The 15,715-nt window shown below is 33.3% G+C and overlaps 3 protein-coding genes across 4 annotated transcripts; 1 reads left to right on the forward strand and 2 right to left on the reverse strand.

Annotated features, from left to right (window-relative positions):
* Nucleotides 1-2,503: 2,503 nt before the first annotated feature.
* On the forward strand, nt 2,504-9,207 carry LOC105784066 (protein disulfide-isomerase 5-3). Of its 2 annotated transcripts, none has more exons than XM_012609849.2 (15): nt 2,504-2,688; nt 3,145-3,235; nt 3,502-3,596; nt 5,398-5,455; nt 5,813-5,997; nt 6,131-6,188; nt 6,679-6,719; nt 6,810-6,884; nt 7,207-7,263; nt 7,627-7,693; nt 7,804-7,938; nt 8,073-8,294; nt 8,583-8,744; nt 8,835-8,912; nt 9,008-9,207. In XM_012609849.2, exons 1-15 carry the CDS (start codon nt 2,648-2,650, stop codon nt 9,083-9,085), a joined length of 1,443 nt encoding a protein of 480 aa, XP_012465303.2. In that variant the 5' UTR covers nt 2,504-2,647; the 3' UTR covers nt 9,086-9,207. The 2 variants fall into 2 exon arrangements, with proteins under 2 accessions (XP_012465303.2, XP_052481996.1); XM_052626036.1 differs by lacking the exon at nt 2,504-2,688 and adding an exon at nt 5,186-5,288 and having other exon boundaries at nt 3,149-3,235.
* A 1,051-nt stretch (nt 9,208-10,258) lies between these two features.
* On the reverse strand, nt 10,259-11,324 carry LOC105784464 (early nodulin-like protein 3). The gene is made up of 2 exons (XM_012610352.2): nt 11,043-11,324; nt 10,259-10,932 (listed from the first exon to the last, which is right to left on the reverse strand). Exons 1-2 carry the CDS (start codon nt 11,242-11,244, stop codon nt 10,481-10,483), a joined length of 654 nt encoding a protein of 217 aa, XP_012465806.1. The 5' UTR covers nt 11,245-11,324; the 3' UTR covers nt 10,259-10,480.
* Nucleotides 11,325-12,171: 847 nt separating this feature from the next.
* On the reverse strand, nt 12,172-14,436 carry LOC105781104 (COBRA-like protein 10). Its single transcript, XM_052626324.1, has 2 exons — nt 13,857-14,436; nt 12,172-13,792 (listed from the first exon to the last, which is right to left on the reverse strand). The coding sequence occupies exons 1-2, from the start codon at nt 14,434-14,436 to the stop codon at nt 12,375-12,377; spliced, it is 1,998 nt and encodes a 665-aa protein (XP_052482284.1). The 3' UTR covers nt 12,172-12,374.
* Between the last annotated feature and the right edge of the window lie 1,279 nt (nt 14,437-15,715).

The raw sequence follows: 15,715 nt of genomic DNA on the forward strand, positions 1-15,715 counted from the left end.
AGATTAAAGATCTTGAAAAGGAATACAAATGGTCATACAATAAAGATGGTTTTGAAGTATTGTTTCGTTTTTTTTTGTAGAAGAAATCTGTTTCTTTATATGTATTATGTTGGCAATAGTGAATGATACAAAACATCATATTTTATAAAGTTGTTAGTGATATCTAAAGCATGATAATAGAATAGAATTTTATTATTTTACCTTTAAATAAAAATTGGTACACATCAACAAAATTTATTATATTTGTTGAAGATTTATGTTAGTTTGAAAGATCAACTCAAAATCACCAAGAGGGGGTGAATTGACCTTTAAGAAAATGGTGAAAACAACGAATGAATGAGCAACAAAACAATGATTTATAGTGGTTCAACCCTAATTACCTACTCTATTACCTCAACTTTCCACAAAGGATTTTCTCAAATTCACTAATTTGATAACCTTTGAGGACAATGTTTTACCTTATAATCTCCCTTAAGATTTCTACGCAAAATCTTAAAATTGCAACTCCCTTAAGGTTTCTACCCAAACCTTAAGACTTAAACCTCTCAAAGAGTAAATACAAATAGCAAACTAAAAAGTAATCCTTACAAGATCAGAATGTTTGCCAATTAAACACACATAAACAATAATACACTTGAGCTAAATAATAACAATGAAAGCTCACAAGTGTGTACAAGAAAAATGTATGAAAGAATTAAGCACTAAGATTGTATTGGTTGATCTTTTGACTTGATGATCTCTCTTATTGTTGTAGGACCTTTGGAAGATGATATTTATACCATCTAATTCATTTCCAATAGTTGTGATTGTTGGAACCATGAATAGATTCATTGTGGATGAAAGCACTAGATCATTAAATTCACTTGCAACAAAGGGTATCAATACTTTTTCTATGAGTATCGATACTATTAGCATTTAATGCCTGATTCAATGACCGTTAAAGTTAGTTTACAATGATATTAAAGATAATTTACGATACATGGTAAAAGGTATCGATACTAAACTTTTTGTAATTGATTGATAACATAATATCAATTTGGTATCGATTTTAGAATGAGTATCGATATTTTGAAAACTATCAATACTTATAGACTTGTTTTAAAACAATTTTAACTTGATTGAAAATGTTTAACTCAATTGAAACCATTTTTACTTGATTTTATCATTTTGCTAATTTTTTTCAACATTAATTTTATTCAAAAACATTTTAATTTGTTATATCAAAACATGTTATCAAATAAAGCTAGGTATAACAATTTAAAATTGCTAAATAGTATTTAATGTATTCAAATTGAGTTATAAAATGTTCAAATGAGAGGAGTAAATGCATATGATACTTTTTTTTTCTTGAAGAGGTTTTATTTCATTGGACTTTTCCCACAAGGTTTTTATGAGATAAGTTTGCTAAAAGCGTATGGACATGAATAGTGTATTGTTTTTTTTATTACGATTTTTCCTAATAAAGTTTTAACAATATATATTTATTAATGGACATCCAACAAGAAAGGTTATAAATAATATTTTATTATGGATGTCCATAACTTTTGAAGTGATAACCTCTAATGGAGTAACCTTAAAGGATATATGAGATTAAAACCTATAATTCCAAAGATTTTTTTATAATGTAATTAAATATGTATTTACTCTTTGTAACTTGAGGTTTCTATTATGTCTATAAATAGAGAAATCTAAAAGTTTGTATATATACAAAAAGAAATAAAAAATTCTCTATTTTGCCTTTTTATTGTATTGTTTATTTCTACTGATATTTTCTTTTAAGATATGTTTAGTAGGGTGGGAAAATGAAGAGATAAAGAGAGAATAGAAAAGTAAAAAGAAAATAAACTGAGTATATTTAGTAGAAAAGAAAGTAAGATGGAAAAAAATAGAAGAAATTACCATTTTTCATCTTAACTCATAAAAAACAATACTTTAAAAATGGAATGATGAGGGGAGAGACGATGAGAGAGAAGCGTTTGTTAGTTCAAAATTACGCATTTTTCAAATCTTTTATTTTAATTCCTTTTATATTTCAACTCTACCTAACAATGAATGTTAAGAAAATTGCAAATTTTTCATTTTTCATTTTCTTATCAAGTACTTTATAAAAAGAAAATTTCCATTTTTTATCCTTCTACATTTAATTTTTTATTTTTCCTAACTTTTCTCATTCTACCAAACAAAGCATTCTTTGATTATTTCATAATAAAATATTTTTATGAAAGCCATTTATTATTACACCAAATTGTTTTTTTAATTGTATTTTATACCATTTGGGGGAAAAAAGCAAAAATGTTGAAATATTCAGATAAAATTTCGACCCAGCTTTTCCCCCATTATGCAACGTGGCAGATTTAAGAGGACAGTTCTCCGATGTAAAATCTAGTTTCACTCACAGCAGATAACGACCAGATTGAAAAAAAGGACAAAACCTTGGGTAAAAGGTGAAATTAAAAAAAAAAAGAAAGAAAAGAAAAGAAAACACGCACGAGAGTTATGTAGTTAAATGCCTTTTGCTCATCTCTATGAAATAAAAAAGGCTCTTCTTCGTTGCCGGATATCTGCTTGGGATTTAAATTCCCTGTTCTTTGTTTTCTCGAACATTTCTATTTAAAAATCTGATTTTGATTTATTAATATCAGAAGCAATGTTTTCTTCAAGCAAGATCAAATCCGTCGATTTCTACAGGTTCAGATCTCTCGTTTCTCTTTTTGATTCATCTCATTCTTTTGTTTTATTTTTTTTAAATTTATCTCATGATTGACTCAAAAGAATGGATCTGAGCATTTTTTAGAAAGACTTAAACTAATCTCTTTTTGCTACATTTGGATTGAAATTTCGTTTATTTGTTCGCTGGGAAATGAAAATAAATTGTTGCTTTCTAGCACTGGATTGTATTCGTTTCAATAGTTTTGGAGAAACTCTTGTTTGGTTGCTGAAAGATTGATAGTAATTTGGTGAATGAGCTGAAATTTTTCTTCTTCAATATTGTGTATTCATTTTTCCTATTGAGGTTTAAGCATACCGCATTCACTCCATCTGCTGAAATGCTTAGTTTTTCTTATTCGGAGTTTAAGTAAATTTTATAATGATAATTCTGCTTCTATAAAGTTCCTCTTTTTTATTTCTTTCATTTCTGTACAGGAAGATCCCTAGAGATTTGACAGAGGCATCATTATCTGGTGCAGGGCTATCCATTATAGCAGCACTTGCTATTATGTTTTTATTTGGAATGGTAGGCAGCCTTTCTTTTTACACTCCAACTTAAACTCGATCTGATTTGACGCGCTTGACTTGTAGTTTGTTTGATTTTTTCACCCCGAACAACAGTTATGGTCCAACATTCTTTATTCGTATTAGTTGTTGTCATTTCCTTGCCTTTTCTCTGATGATAATTATCAGATATATTTGTAATTTATTACTTCAAATTTTGCCTTGAAATGAAAGCATTTCTGTTTTCTTCTCCTACACCCATTTTAATCTGTTAAATTTCTTTTGCAGGAATTGAATGATTATTTAACAGTCAGCACGACAACATCTATTGTTGTTGACAATAGTTCTGATGGGGACTTTCTACGCATTGATTTCAACATCAGGTGCATTAATTTTCCGTAGCAATGTTCTCTTGGTTGTAATGTCTTTTCGTAGTTAAAGTCTTAAGCTTTATGTGGTATTACTTGCCATACAATCTTGTTATTGGATCTTGAAGTAAGACTATTTTTGGCATTTTCAGTGTTTGGTATGATTGATCACCCAAAAACCCATAATGACCTCCACCTAGTGATTAGATCAGCGAGAACTCGGTGATCTTTTGTGGCAATGATCTTTGATGACTTGAGTAATTAGATAACTTAGCTGGGTGGTAATTTAATTCCCATCCAAAAGAGGGTAGAACTTTTATCAACAAAGTAATATGTTACTATTACTCAATATGTACAGTTGAAATTTTTCATAATTTTTCATATTAGAAATTTTTAGTTTTCCAAAATGATAGTCATTATATCAATTTCAAAACCTGTGTATGTATATATATTCTGTTTTCTCTTTTTTTTTTTAAATAATATTGTAATGTCATATGCATAGGTGGCAAAATGATTACGAACTGGGAATCCCTCCAATTGTATCATAAAGTCAAAACCAAACAAAAAATGGTCCATGCCCAAAATAATTTGAGCTTGAGAATAATTAAGCCTAAGAAATCCCGAACCAAAAATTAATTGAGCCTGATCTGAACTGAGGCCAACCTGATTTTAAACCCGGATTTAATGCCAAAAATAAGAATGGTTGAATTGTAGTTAATTAATTCTTTTATAAAACAAAATCTTTAATTCTTAACTTTATTATAATATCTTTTTACTGATTTATCTAAGAAATTTAAATTTTAATATATGTATTAAAATAATATTTATATTGAAAATTGTATTTTTGATGTGTAACTTTAACCTCTTAAGTCTTATGTATTGATGAATCTACCATCTAAATAAGTATGTTAAATATTTATTGCTGACAGTTGTTTGTAGCAGTGGTTGGAACTCCTATCAGTCACTTAGATGATACAGGTTTTAACATTGTCATCCCTCTGCCAATATTGTATTAATAAAACAAATATTTATTGTCTAATTGTTAACAATTAGTTTAAAATTAAATCAACATTAAAATAATAAAATAAAAATAAGTAATTGATTTTTAATAAATGATAATTGTTTTTTCTTAGAATTTAAAGAATAAAATGGTGATTATTATTTTTAATTCTTCTAAAAGGGAATTTTTGAATGTAATTCATTGTTCTTAAATTTTAATATGATATATATTTTCTCTCATATATTTGCATATGTAATATGTTTAAATTGTTTGAATTAACATATTAAAAGTCAAGACTATTAACTTATTAGTTAGAAGCTTAAAACAATCATGCTACTATTTTCATATGAGATAATGAAATAAATAAAAAATGTGTAAGAAATGGAAAACTTAATTAGTATGAGATCTATTACATAACACAGATATAGTTATATTACCAATAGTTTACTGGCAAATGAACAATGGGATAACATTAGAAATTCCCCATGTAATAGGCTCCAACCTCTGTTGCAATATTTTTTACTTGACTACCAAATGAACAATAAGATAACATTTCATTGTGGTTCTTACGACACTTTGTGCTGCTTTCGAGCTTTCTATACAGGTTTCTTTCTTTTCAAAAGAAAAAATGTTGCGCTCAAATTGCTACATGTCAGTCAAGATTTATTTGGACATACTTTTGTGGATTTTCTTCAAAAATGTCATAGGTTGATATACTGTCAGTGATCTTAGTATGCATGTGACTTTTCGTTTCTGTAATACCCTTGAACATTGTTTGACCTTTATTTTTGGCTGACTGTTCCAAGTGATCTCCAGTTTTCCAGCGCTATCATGTGAATTTGCATCCGTTGACGTGAGTGACGTCTTGGGAACTGTAAGTTTCTATTGTCAGAAGTCTTCCATTTGCTGAATTTAATTGAACAAGAAAACCCATACTTCTATCTAGCTGTAAATATCTTAAACGGATGGTCCTTACCTTGCTTTGAAGTACTTTAATAGCTGCAAGCTTAGTAATGCACTTCAAATGCCTTCCATAGAAACTTATCTGACAATACTTTTATGCTGAAGAAACTGAAATAGACCGCACCAACTTCACCTGGATATTGTGTTAATATTTGCCTGTCAATATTGTTTTCATACTTCTTTCTTCAAGATGCCTGATTGCTTTTCCTGAAGGGCATTTACCATTATATTTGGTCCATATGACTAAATCTGTGTCTTCTATTTACAGAACAGGTTGAATGTAACAAAAACAATCCGAAAGTTTTCGATAGATCCACATTTAAGACCCACTGGTGCTGAGTTTCATTCCGGACCTCTTCCTCATTACATTAAGCATGGAGATGAAGTTGATGAAGAAACCAATGAAGGTTCTGTAGCATTAAATAGTGCTAGCTTTGACAAGCTTTCACATCAGTAAGTGGATTAATTCAAAGCTTCAAGCCATTTAATTTTGTGTTTATTATGTTCCCGCTATGGACCCTTTTTGCTAAATGCCAATTTTGGTGATACCTATATTTACTTGATTTGATTTTTTTTTTTTTTGAAGGTATCAAATTTTAGTTGTCAATTTTTATGCTCCTTGGTGCTACTGGAGTACTCGCCTGGTAATCTACTATTAGCATGCATGATTTGTCTTGAAGATACCTGCCGAAAGCATTATTTGTTTAGACCTTCAGCTGTGTAAAGTGGTCCCCATACATAACATTATACTGATATAGTTAAATCCTCTACTTTTAGTAATCCTTTTGTGACTTTATGTTCATTTATATTAATATCTCCTTTTTTTAGGATAAGTTTGCATTTTAATAGCCTTCTAATATACATTATAATGTGATATTTTCTCTAGTAGGAAGCTTGTGAGGTCCCGTATCTTAAATAAATGCATATTTGTCTCCATATTCTTAAAAAAATAGCATTTAGACTGAATTAATCCCTTGCTGCTAAGGAGTATGAAATCTTAGGTGGAACTGATAGTAATGATATGCTTTGAGCTGTTATGAGTTATGACTAGTATGTTTGCTCCTTTTTACCACTGAATGCTTGGAGTGGCTTCTTCACTTATCAGTAGCCTCACCATGTTTTTTTGGGTTTCAGAAAGCGTCATGGGAGAAAGCTGCCAAGATAATAAAACAGAGGTCTGAGAATACATCATTTCTCTTCCATGGAACAAATTTATAAATAGTTTCTTGATTTGGCAATGAATTTTGCATCCTTGCATTTTACAGATATGATCCAGAAGTAGATGGGCGTATTCTTCTGGCAAAGGTTGATTGTACTGAAGAAGTTGACTTGTGTAGGAGGTATTTCCTTATTTGATGTTCTATGACATATAAATTAACGCTTTCTTCGTTCGAGAATATCATTATATGTCATTATTTGACCACTAATGACATTGTTGCATTCTGATCTCTTCGATGTTTCAAATACATATCAATATTTATCACTGCATATATTTAAACTGGGCTTTCTTGCTTCTAGTATAGAATTATTTCCCAAATATTGCATCTTTTTCATAGCTTTACCACAAGTTTATTCTTTTCTCTTTCTCTTTTTTTTTTTTTTTTCTTCTTCTATATTAATTACTATTGTACTCACTTGTTCTGTCTTCTTCTTGACACACAGAAATCACATTCAAGGGTACCCATCCATTCGAATTTTTCGTAAAGGCAGTGATGTGAGGTAAAAGAGAGTTTTATTTTACATATCTACTCTATCCTTAATATCAATGACTTGATGTCCCTTCTCAACTTTTCCCCGTTGTTCCTCACTCCGAATTTTTTTTAATGTGGCTTGATACTTGACAATATTATATTTGCCAACAGCTGTTTGATCTGTTAGTAGAGTGTTGGACTTTTAGTTCTAGTTTTCAGGGGTCAAATCCTGGTAACATCAACTATTAATAAAAATATATTGTGTGCCAATTTGTTAAGCTTCCACTTTTCTTTGACCCTTGTTACTTTCTTTTAGGCTATTTAGTGCTGCTGAACTTTATGATATGTGCAATACAGATTCACATTGTTCTCTGACCTGTATATATTTCAGGGAGACCCACGGACACCACGAGCATGAATCTTATTATGGAGATCGTGATACAGACACTCTGGTTAAGGTATGAATAAATTCGTTTTGAATTGGCCATTTGAGTTTATAGATCAGTTACAGAAATCTTACAAGATAAAGATGCATGCATGACCTAATGCAGTTGTCTGTTTCTTCCAGACGATGGAAGATTTGGTTGATTCTATTCCACAGGAGGACAAGAAGATAGCTTTAGAGGATAAATCTAATGTTACAAAAAGACCAGCACCATTGTCGGGAGGATGCAGAATTGAGGGCTACGTGCGTGTAAAGAAGGTTATAATTATTATTTTAGATTAGTTTCTGACCGTTGGACTTATTTTGTTTATAATTAGTTTGTCCAATCAATTATGTTTACCTTGAGATTAATGAGCAGTTGAAAGTATTAAAATTTGAGTTGTACTTTGCAGGTTCCTGGCAACCTTATAATCTCTGCTCGATCAGGATCCCATTCTTTTGATGCTTCTAAAATGAACATGTCTCACGTCATAAGCCATCTTTCATTTGGTAAAACAGTTTCACCTCAGGTTTTGAATGATGTCAAGCGATTAATACCTTACCTTGGTAGGAGCCATGACAAGTTGAATGGTCGGTCATTCATCAATCACCGCGATTTAGATGCAAATGTTACTGTAAGTTTCCTCGTTCTTATGACCCTTTCTGTTCAATTGCTTATTTTACCTTTTAAGTTGGTCTTAACCATGAATGTTTTGTATGCTTCTTAGTCAAAACAATTGATGCTTTTACCTTGTGGCTGATTAAGATAGGTGTAGACGTAGATGTTGATTGACAATAAAGAATATTCTGTTCTAAAAATGTAATCAATTCTCAAATAAGAAATTAAGCTTTCCCGTACGGATTATTGTCATGTGTACAAGCTCATGACTCACAAGCCTCACCTTGCTTGATTGCATTTTCAGATAGAGCACTACCTTCAAGTAGTCAAAACAGAGGTCGTTACAACAAAGTCTTCTCATGACCATAGAATTATCGAGGAATATGAGTACACAGCGCACAGCAGTCTGGCACAGAGTGTGTACATACCTGTTGCGAAGTTTCATTTTGAGTTATCTCCGATGCAGGTTATTCTTTAAACTATATAAACTTATATTTACCTTCCATTCTTGTTTTCCATTAATTTGAGCGGATTTTTCTTCCATTTTTGTACTCAGGTTTTGGTAACAGAAGACTCAAAATCATTTTCACATTTTCTCACCAATGTCTGCGCTATAATTGGTGGTGTTTTCACGGTTAGTATCTTACTAATATCCCCATTAGAACATCATTTTCTTTTTTCGTTTCGAAACTTGCCTTGGATCAGTAAAATCTTCTCTATCAATTGCAGGTTGCTGGGATATTGGATTCAATTTTTCATAATACAATTAGGCTAATGAAAAAAGTAGAAATAGGCAAAAATTATTGATAGGCAGGCAAAAAGGAACTTGTTATTCTGTAGAGTTCTAATTAGTGAAGAGTTTTCCAAGGGAACACAAGTCCAAATGTAGCCCCTTTACATATAAAATGAAGCCCAAGAATTTTATTTCACCTTCATTCTAGTTGCTATAGTCGGAACTCGGAAGCTATGTTATCTGGACTTTCTTTTCCTCCTTAAGTATTTTTGTTTAATATCTATGTTTAAACATATATATCCGGGCATGAAAGTGAATTTTTTTCTCAAAAAATGAAAAATAAGTTTGAAGTATTCAGAATATCCATATCCGATAGGTCCGATGTCTCTCAATTTTGATTTTGAGCAAATTAGCCCTTTTTTTAAAAAAATTGGAGCAATTTAGTCTTTGTAAATTTCGAAGTAAACAATTAAAGACAATTAATCACAGTGTTAATGTTTTTTATTAATTATATATAATTTTGATTGGTATAATTCACTAGTTTAGCTCACAATATTTATATATTGTGTGTAAACGTTGACAAAATATATACATATTGTGGGTTAAATTTGTTAAATTTGTATCAAATGAAAGAATGTGTAAGTATCGTGAGCTAATTTTATTAAATTTGAGATCAAATTGATAAAATGTGTAAATTTTGAGTGTTAAATTTATTATTAAATTTATAAAAGAAAATAGGTACCATGAACGAAGTGATTTATGGTGGGTTTGGATGAGTGATTGGGTGCGGTGCGGTACGTTTAGCTTACTTTTTGTCTCACACTACAGTATTGCTATAGTATCTAATTTTACCGCCACCATTGTTTTTACACTAACCGCATATAAATGCATCGCCCATCCAAACTAACCCTTATTGCTTTGAAAATTTGATGTGAAAATTGAGAGAAATGGGTGAAATATTTTTACCTGTGGGACATTATTTGAATGTAAGGTGGAATGTGAGTATTGGGGGGTCTCTCTGGCAGCAGAACTTAGATTGAATTGTGACAATGGTGTGACTTATTTCGGCTAGTCAAGCACATTTACCTTGTGAGATATCATTCATTTTTATTGGAAAGTTTATATATTATAGTTGAGCTGGATAGTATCTTAGTGTAGAATTACTGGTATTATACTGCTAATGATTTTTTTTTTATGGAGGGGGTTAAAAGAAAAATAAAATATAGAGATGGAGACAAGAAAGCTGGTAAACCAAATCCACAGTATACAAATCCATTTATTTTGTATCACACCAACTCTATACAAAGTATCACATTCTTCCTTGATTATTTTAACAATCAATTTTCAAGAAAAAACCCAGTTGAACCCAGTGAACAGTATCTGATGAAAATCAAACAAAGAAGTGTTTTTTTTTTTCTAAAAATTCAAGAAAAAAAGAGGAAACAAATGGAATTCATAATTTAAATCTTTCAGAATCCTAAAAGAAGAGTTGAAGCTGCAAATACTGCTCCCATAGAAGCGGTAACACTCATGAATACTGCAGAAGCTGCATTTGGTGGTTTAGATTCATCACTTGGTGCTGGTGTAGGGTTCTCAACCGTTCCAGCTGGTGGAGACTCACCGGAAGGTGCCGGGGACGGCATTATATCGATTGAACTCGAAGGCGGAGGTGAAGAAGGGTTGGTTTCGTTCGCGGTCGAAGAACGGTTACTTCTATCGGCTAAAACGACCACCTCCAACTTTTCGTTCTTTTCACAGTTGTCTTTGTTTCCACTGATGAAATAGTAAGGCCCTGAATGACTCAAGGAGAAAACAGTGTGTCCATCGGTGTAGCTGGACAGTGGTGATTCCACACTGCAGTTTTTGTAGGCATCTTTATTCACTTGTAGCACTGAATCATCGTTTGGTGTGTAGGTAAACACTGTGCCATTGTCACACACAACAACGAAAGTTAGATGTATGCATGTTTATATGAACTAAACCCGAGTTTTTACAAATCACTTTAAAGTTGACAAGTGACCAAGAACTTACCAAGTGAGTCCCCAATCTGAAATCTGTTTTTTTCTGCCCATTGGTTGTAATTTTCAGCATTGGGGCCATTGTGAAGGCCCCAATTCACTGAGAAATCCCTTGCATAACCCTTCTGAATCATTAGCACCATGAAAGAAAGCCCCAACCCCAATACATTAAAAGCTTTTCTTTGATAATCTGATATCAAAATGGAGTTGGCCATTGCGAACCAAAGACTAATTGTTTCTTTGTACCAAAAAATGATGAAAAATGAAGTCTACAGAAGGGGTTGGCAACAATGGGTGGCAAGACAAGGCTTTTTGTAGGCTAACTTGCATGAAACCTTTACCAACTGTGGCAGAGAAGCTTTTGTGTCTTTTCCATATTCTTAACTTGTTCTTTGGATTTCTTGGCTTCTGGTGCAAAGCATAAATCTTCACCTTATTATAGTTTATAAGGTATCTACGTTACTTTGGATTCATTTAATAAAAATGAAGAGTCGAAATAACATAATGCTAACTCTCCCTTTTGAATCATTTTCATTACTTACTTTATCGAGGGTTTATGCTTTGCTTGATCTTAAACAAAGAATATTCATGTTTTTTTTCCTTGGGCAAAAACATTACCATCATGTATACATTAAGGGAGCTTGCATTCACATTACAGGAAATGTTTTTCCCAAGAACCATTGAATCCTAGTAATTTGTCTGAAGAAATGTATTTAAGCTTTGGGTTTATTTCAAAGTTCCTTCTGCCTCAAGCTATTCTTGAATTTTTAACCATTATGAAGAATTAGAATCAGAAAAAGAAACAATAATTTAAAAAAAAAACTTTAAAAAATGAAGAAAAAAAGAGAGAGAGAGAATCTTTTGAGACAGAGACAGGTATGCACATCTTAAATCTGTTTAAAAACTCAAAAGTATTGCTTCTGTGGAATTCCATTCCACATTTTTCATACGTCTAAAACTTCTCACAAAATTCGAAGTTTCATTCAGATTGTTAACACTAAAATTTTCTGTATATAATATATATATAATCTTTACAGCTAAAAATGATATATTGCATAATATAAAAACAGGTCAGATTTGAGCTTCAGACCCATATTTTAAATAAGTTTTATCTTTTTTGTCTTTTCGGGTCTAAATTTTTTTTTTTGTTTAAATCTTTCAAAACATTGAACAGATGATTTTGTGATTGAACGAATAACCCGACTTTTCAATTCCGCCCTCCTCTGTATATCCATCAACAATGCATCATTTGATTTCCCTGAAGTATCGAAAAGAAGTAATGTGATGGATGGGTTTAGTTCAAAGTGTTATTGAGTTAAAATCATAAAAGAAGACTTGCCAATGATCATGAATGGAAAGGATATGTGATGAGCAAGAAAGCAATGGCAGAGAAGAAGAGGAGAGGCATGGATGAAAGAAGAGTTGCAGCACTTGGTAAACTATCAGGCAACGCACATTCAGCTCCATTGAAGAAGACTTTAGAAGGGAAGCCATCACCTTTTCTTATGTTAATTGCTTCAGGTTTCTTCTTGGTGAATGAAATGACGGATTGTTGTTTCCCAGGCACTTTAGGCTTACTATCACTAGACCCATTTTTTATTTCAATTAAATATTCCAACCCTTTCAAGCCTTGGAAGAAGATGGTGTTCTTAGGGGAAACCAGTTTGGTCCCATTGAATGAATACACATCGTCGTACCCAGAGGCTGCCTTTTTTAATTCAACAGCAGCATACCAGTCTTTAAACTGTGTTTCTCCCCAGTTAAACAGTGTCATACGAGCAGTCCATCCAGCCTTATGATCGGAACTCACATGCCAGTTTATGCTAACCACACAATTATCAGGGCAAGGCATGGCTCTGGGCACCGGTTTTTTCTTCAGTTTTGCATACGCTTTGATCTTTGCCGTCCTGTTTACAGCAGGGAGTAAAAGCGCATCTGGTGGAAGCAACATCGCCCGAGAACTCGGATTGCATTTATCGGTTTGGCTGTCGTCACATCCGCAAGCGCACGTACTGCACGGAACCGCCCCGTTGCTGTAATAAGCCGTGAAGGAAACGCAGCACTTGGCTCTCTTCTTCTCCGGTTTGGTCATATTGCACACGACTTGCCAACTTGCTACCGCGTAGGTTTTGGCGCCGGTTCCGGTGGCTTCGGGGAATGCGGAGGGGTCGACTCGGACGGGAGCACTGCAATGGTAATGAGCACTGACTAAGCTAGTGATGTTCCATCTTTGGGGTGGATACAAGACGGTTTTGGGTGTATCAGGGGGTAGTTTGTACACCCTTAATTGAAATACAGCCCTTGCATTGTTTTCATCCATCACGGGTGACACTAGAGAGCCGTTTTTACAACAATTAGGAATATGGCCAATCTCGGTATCATTAGCTTTTTCAAGTGGCAAATCCGAAATTACAGGCCTTTTCTCACAGTTCATCACTTGACTGAAATCGAAGCCCTTGAGGTATTGGCCGGGTAAGCCGAAAATACAATCGGAGTACTCGATTCTCCGAGTGTAAGCTCCTCTCATGGAATGAATGAACTCGCCTCTCATCCATTCCCAAGTCAAGTTCCAGTTATCAAGCCGACTTAAGGTACCATCATTATCTATGGTTACTTGAGCCTCATAGCTCCCTTCATAAGATTTAAGAACATCATACATCAAGTTCACGTCTCCATATTGCCTAGGCGTGTACTTTCCCTTCGCAGACTGGTTCAGGCTCTTGTACTTTGGGTCCTTGTGGCAACATGTGGTCAAAAATGTACCTGTATAATCAAACAAAACAATTTAACAATCATGAAAATAACCAAAAATAATAAAAAGACTTACGGTATGTAGTAAGCGTAGGACATTTCCAGCCGTCGTTAGCGAGCCTGATGGACTTGGGGAGGGGAATTGCTTTTTCGTTCAATCCAAACATGGTACCGGTGAATTCAATCTCAGTCGACATCTTTGTTAAATCCCCAGCAGTATCAACGGAGGTCTTGAGATCCGTGTTGGGGTACCCTGATAAGGTTGCACCCTTTTCGACCTTCGCCGGAAAATCACCAGCACCGTCGACGAGGATGGCGTTCGTCGCCGACACCAATACCTCTCTGTGTTGAAACCTAATGAACATCTTCCATCCTTTTAACTCTTCTAACCCAGTATTCACTAGGGTAGCCTTGGATTTAAACGACCATGCTTGAGCTGTAACGTTTTTTACGTGGGGTAACTCTTTATTCCGTTCCGTGAATGTATACGTCAAGAATATACCGTTACATTTGTCTTGCCCCGGCGGATTTTTTTCCTTTGGCTCCTCTTCTTCATCATAGTCGTCATAGTCGTCCGGAGCACCGTAACATATCTGATTTCTTAAAGACAGAAATAGAAACGCAAGACATATGAGTTTCATCCATGGCATTTTCATGCCTGCTTTTCCTTAACCTTATCTTATGTTATTTTTTCCCGAGATGGAGGTGGAAACGGAGGGGGGAGCGCCGCGCAGCGACAACGCGGCAAAGAGGAGGGGAATTTCTGAGTGAAACCCTATGAAAATTAGGGATGGAAGGGTTATATGGAAGAAATAAATGGGAGATTAAGTGGAGCAAAATTCTCTTCCTCTAGTTTCAGCGGCTGCTTCGGACAAGATAATTAAATATTATGGTGGTTTCAATTCTTGTAGTAAGAATGTTTTTTAGTTTTTTTTGCTATTTTTACTTGTGGTTGATCAACTATGTCGTTTCTTCGGATTGTCCAAATTCGTTTCTTTTTTTACCCCCCAAAAATTGGGTTTTGATCTTAAATCGGATTAATGTGGTTTTATATTCTTGTTTGTCGAATTCTAATGAACACTGCACCACTCTCTTGCTTGTTGTCTCAACATATCCCATCTTCTTACAAACGTAGGGTTTCGTCTTAAGCTGGGGTTAATCATCTTAAACCCTAAACATTTTATTGTTTGAAGAACCTGTTATCATCTTTCCTTGTGCTCAGCCTATGAATTGCAATGTAATTAATCAAAATTTAATTGTTGATGTAAGAACAAACAAACTCATGAAAACTTTGCATGTATTATTGCTCAAAGAAGGTGGTCAAGAAAGAGAGATTAGGTTATTCCGGATTTTTTCTCCTACGTGGAAATTCAAAATTAATTAATAATAACATGAAAAAGAAAAAAATAGAATAGATTGTGAGTAAAATGAAATTTAAATACATAAATGCATATCATATTAAGAATACTAAATGCACTACTATAATTTATCAAGGTGTTGTGATCAATTTTGAGTTGGTGTCGAGTTAACTTATGACACCAACTCAATCAACAACATTATCAATATTAGAAATTCTATTACAAGCGTATGTGCGTGGAAACCACGTCTATAGAATACAAGGATGCGTTTAAAAATAAAATATAATAAATAATAAAACATATGGTTTGAAACTAATAATAACACATGCAATATGATAGAAAGTATAGATTGCAAATTAATATGAGAACTATTCAAATTAAAAGTGATGATTTATCATCCAATGAATACATTTCCATGGGACATGTTTCTCCCAAGGAGTATGTCCAATATGTTTCTCCCTCTAACAACTTTGTGTGGGGGCAAATAGTTCTGTTTGAAAAGCATCATTCGTGCCTCGAAGTCTACTGTTTATTTCCATACAAGTCTCTGGTTCTATCGTCTCTACTCAAATATCCA

Source organism: Gossypium raimondii, chromosome 13 (assembly GCF_025698545.1).
Source record: "Gossypium raimondii isolate GPD5lz chromosome 13, ASM2569854v1, whole genome shotgun sequence".
Lineage (NCBI taxonomy): Eukaryota > Viridiplantae > Streptophyta > Magnoliopsida > Malvales > Malvaceae > Gossypium > Gossypium raimondii.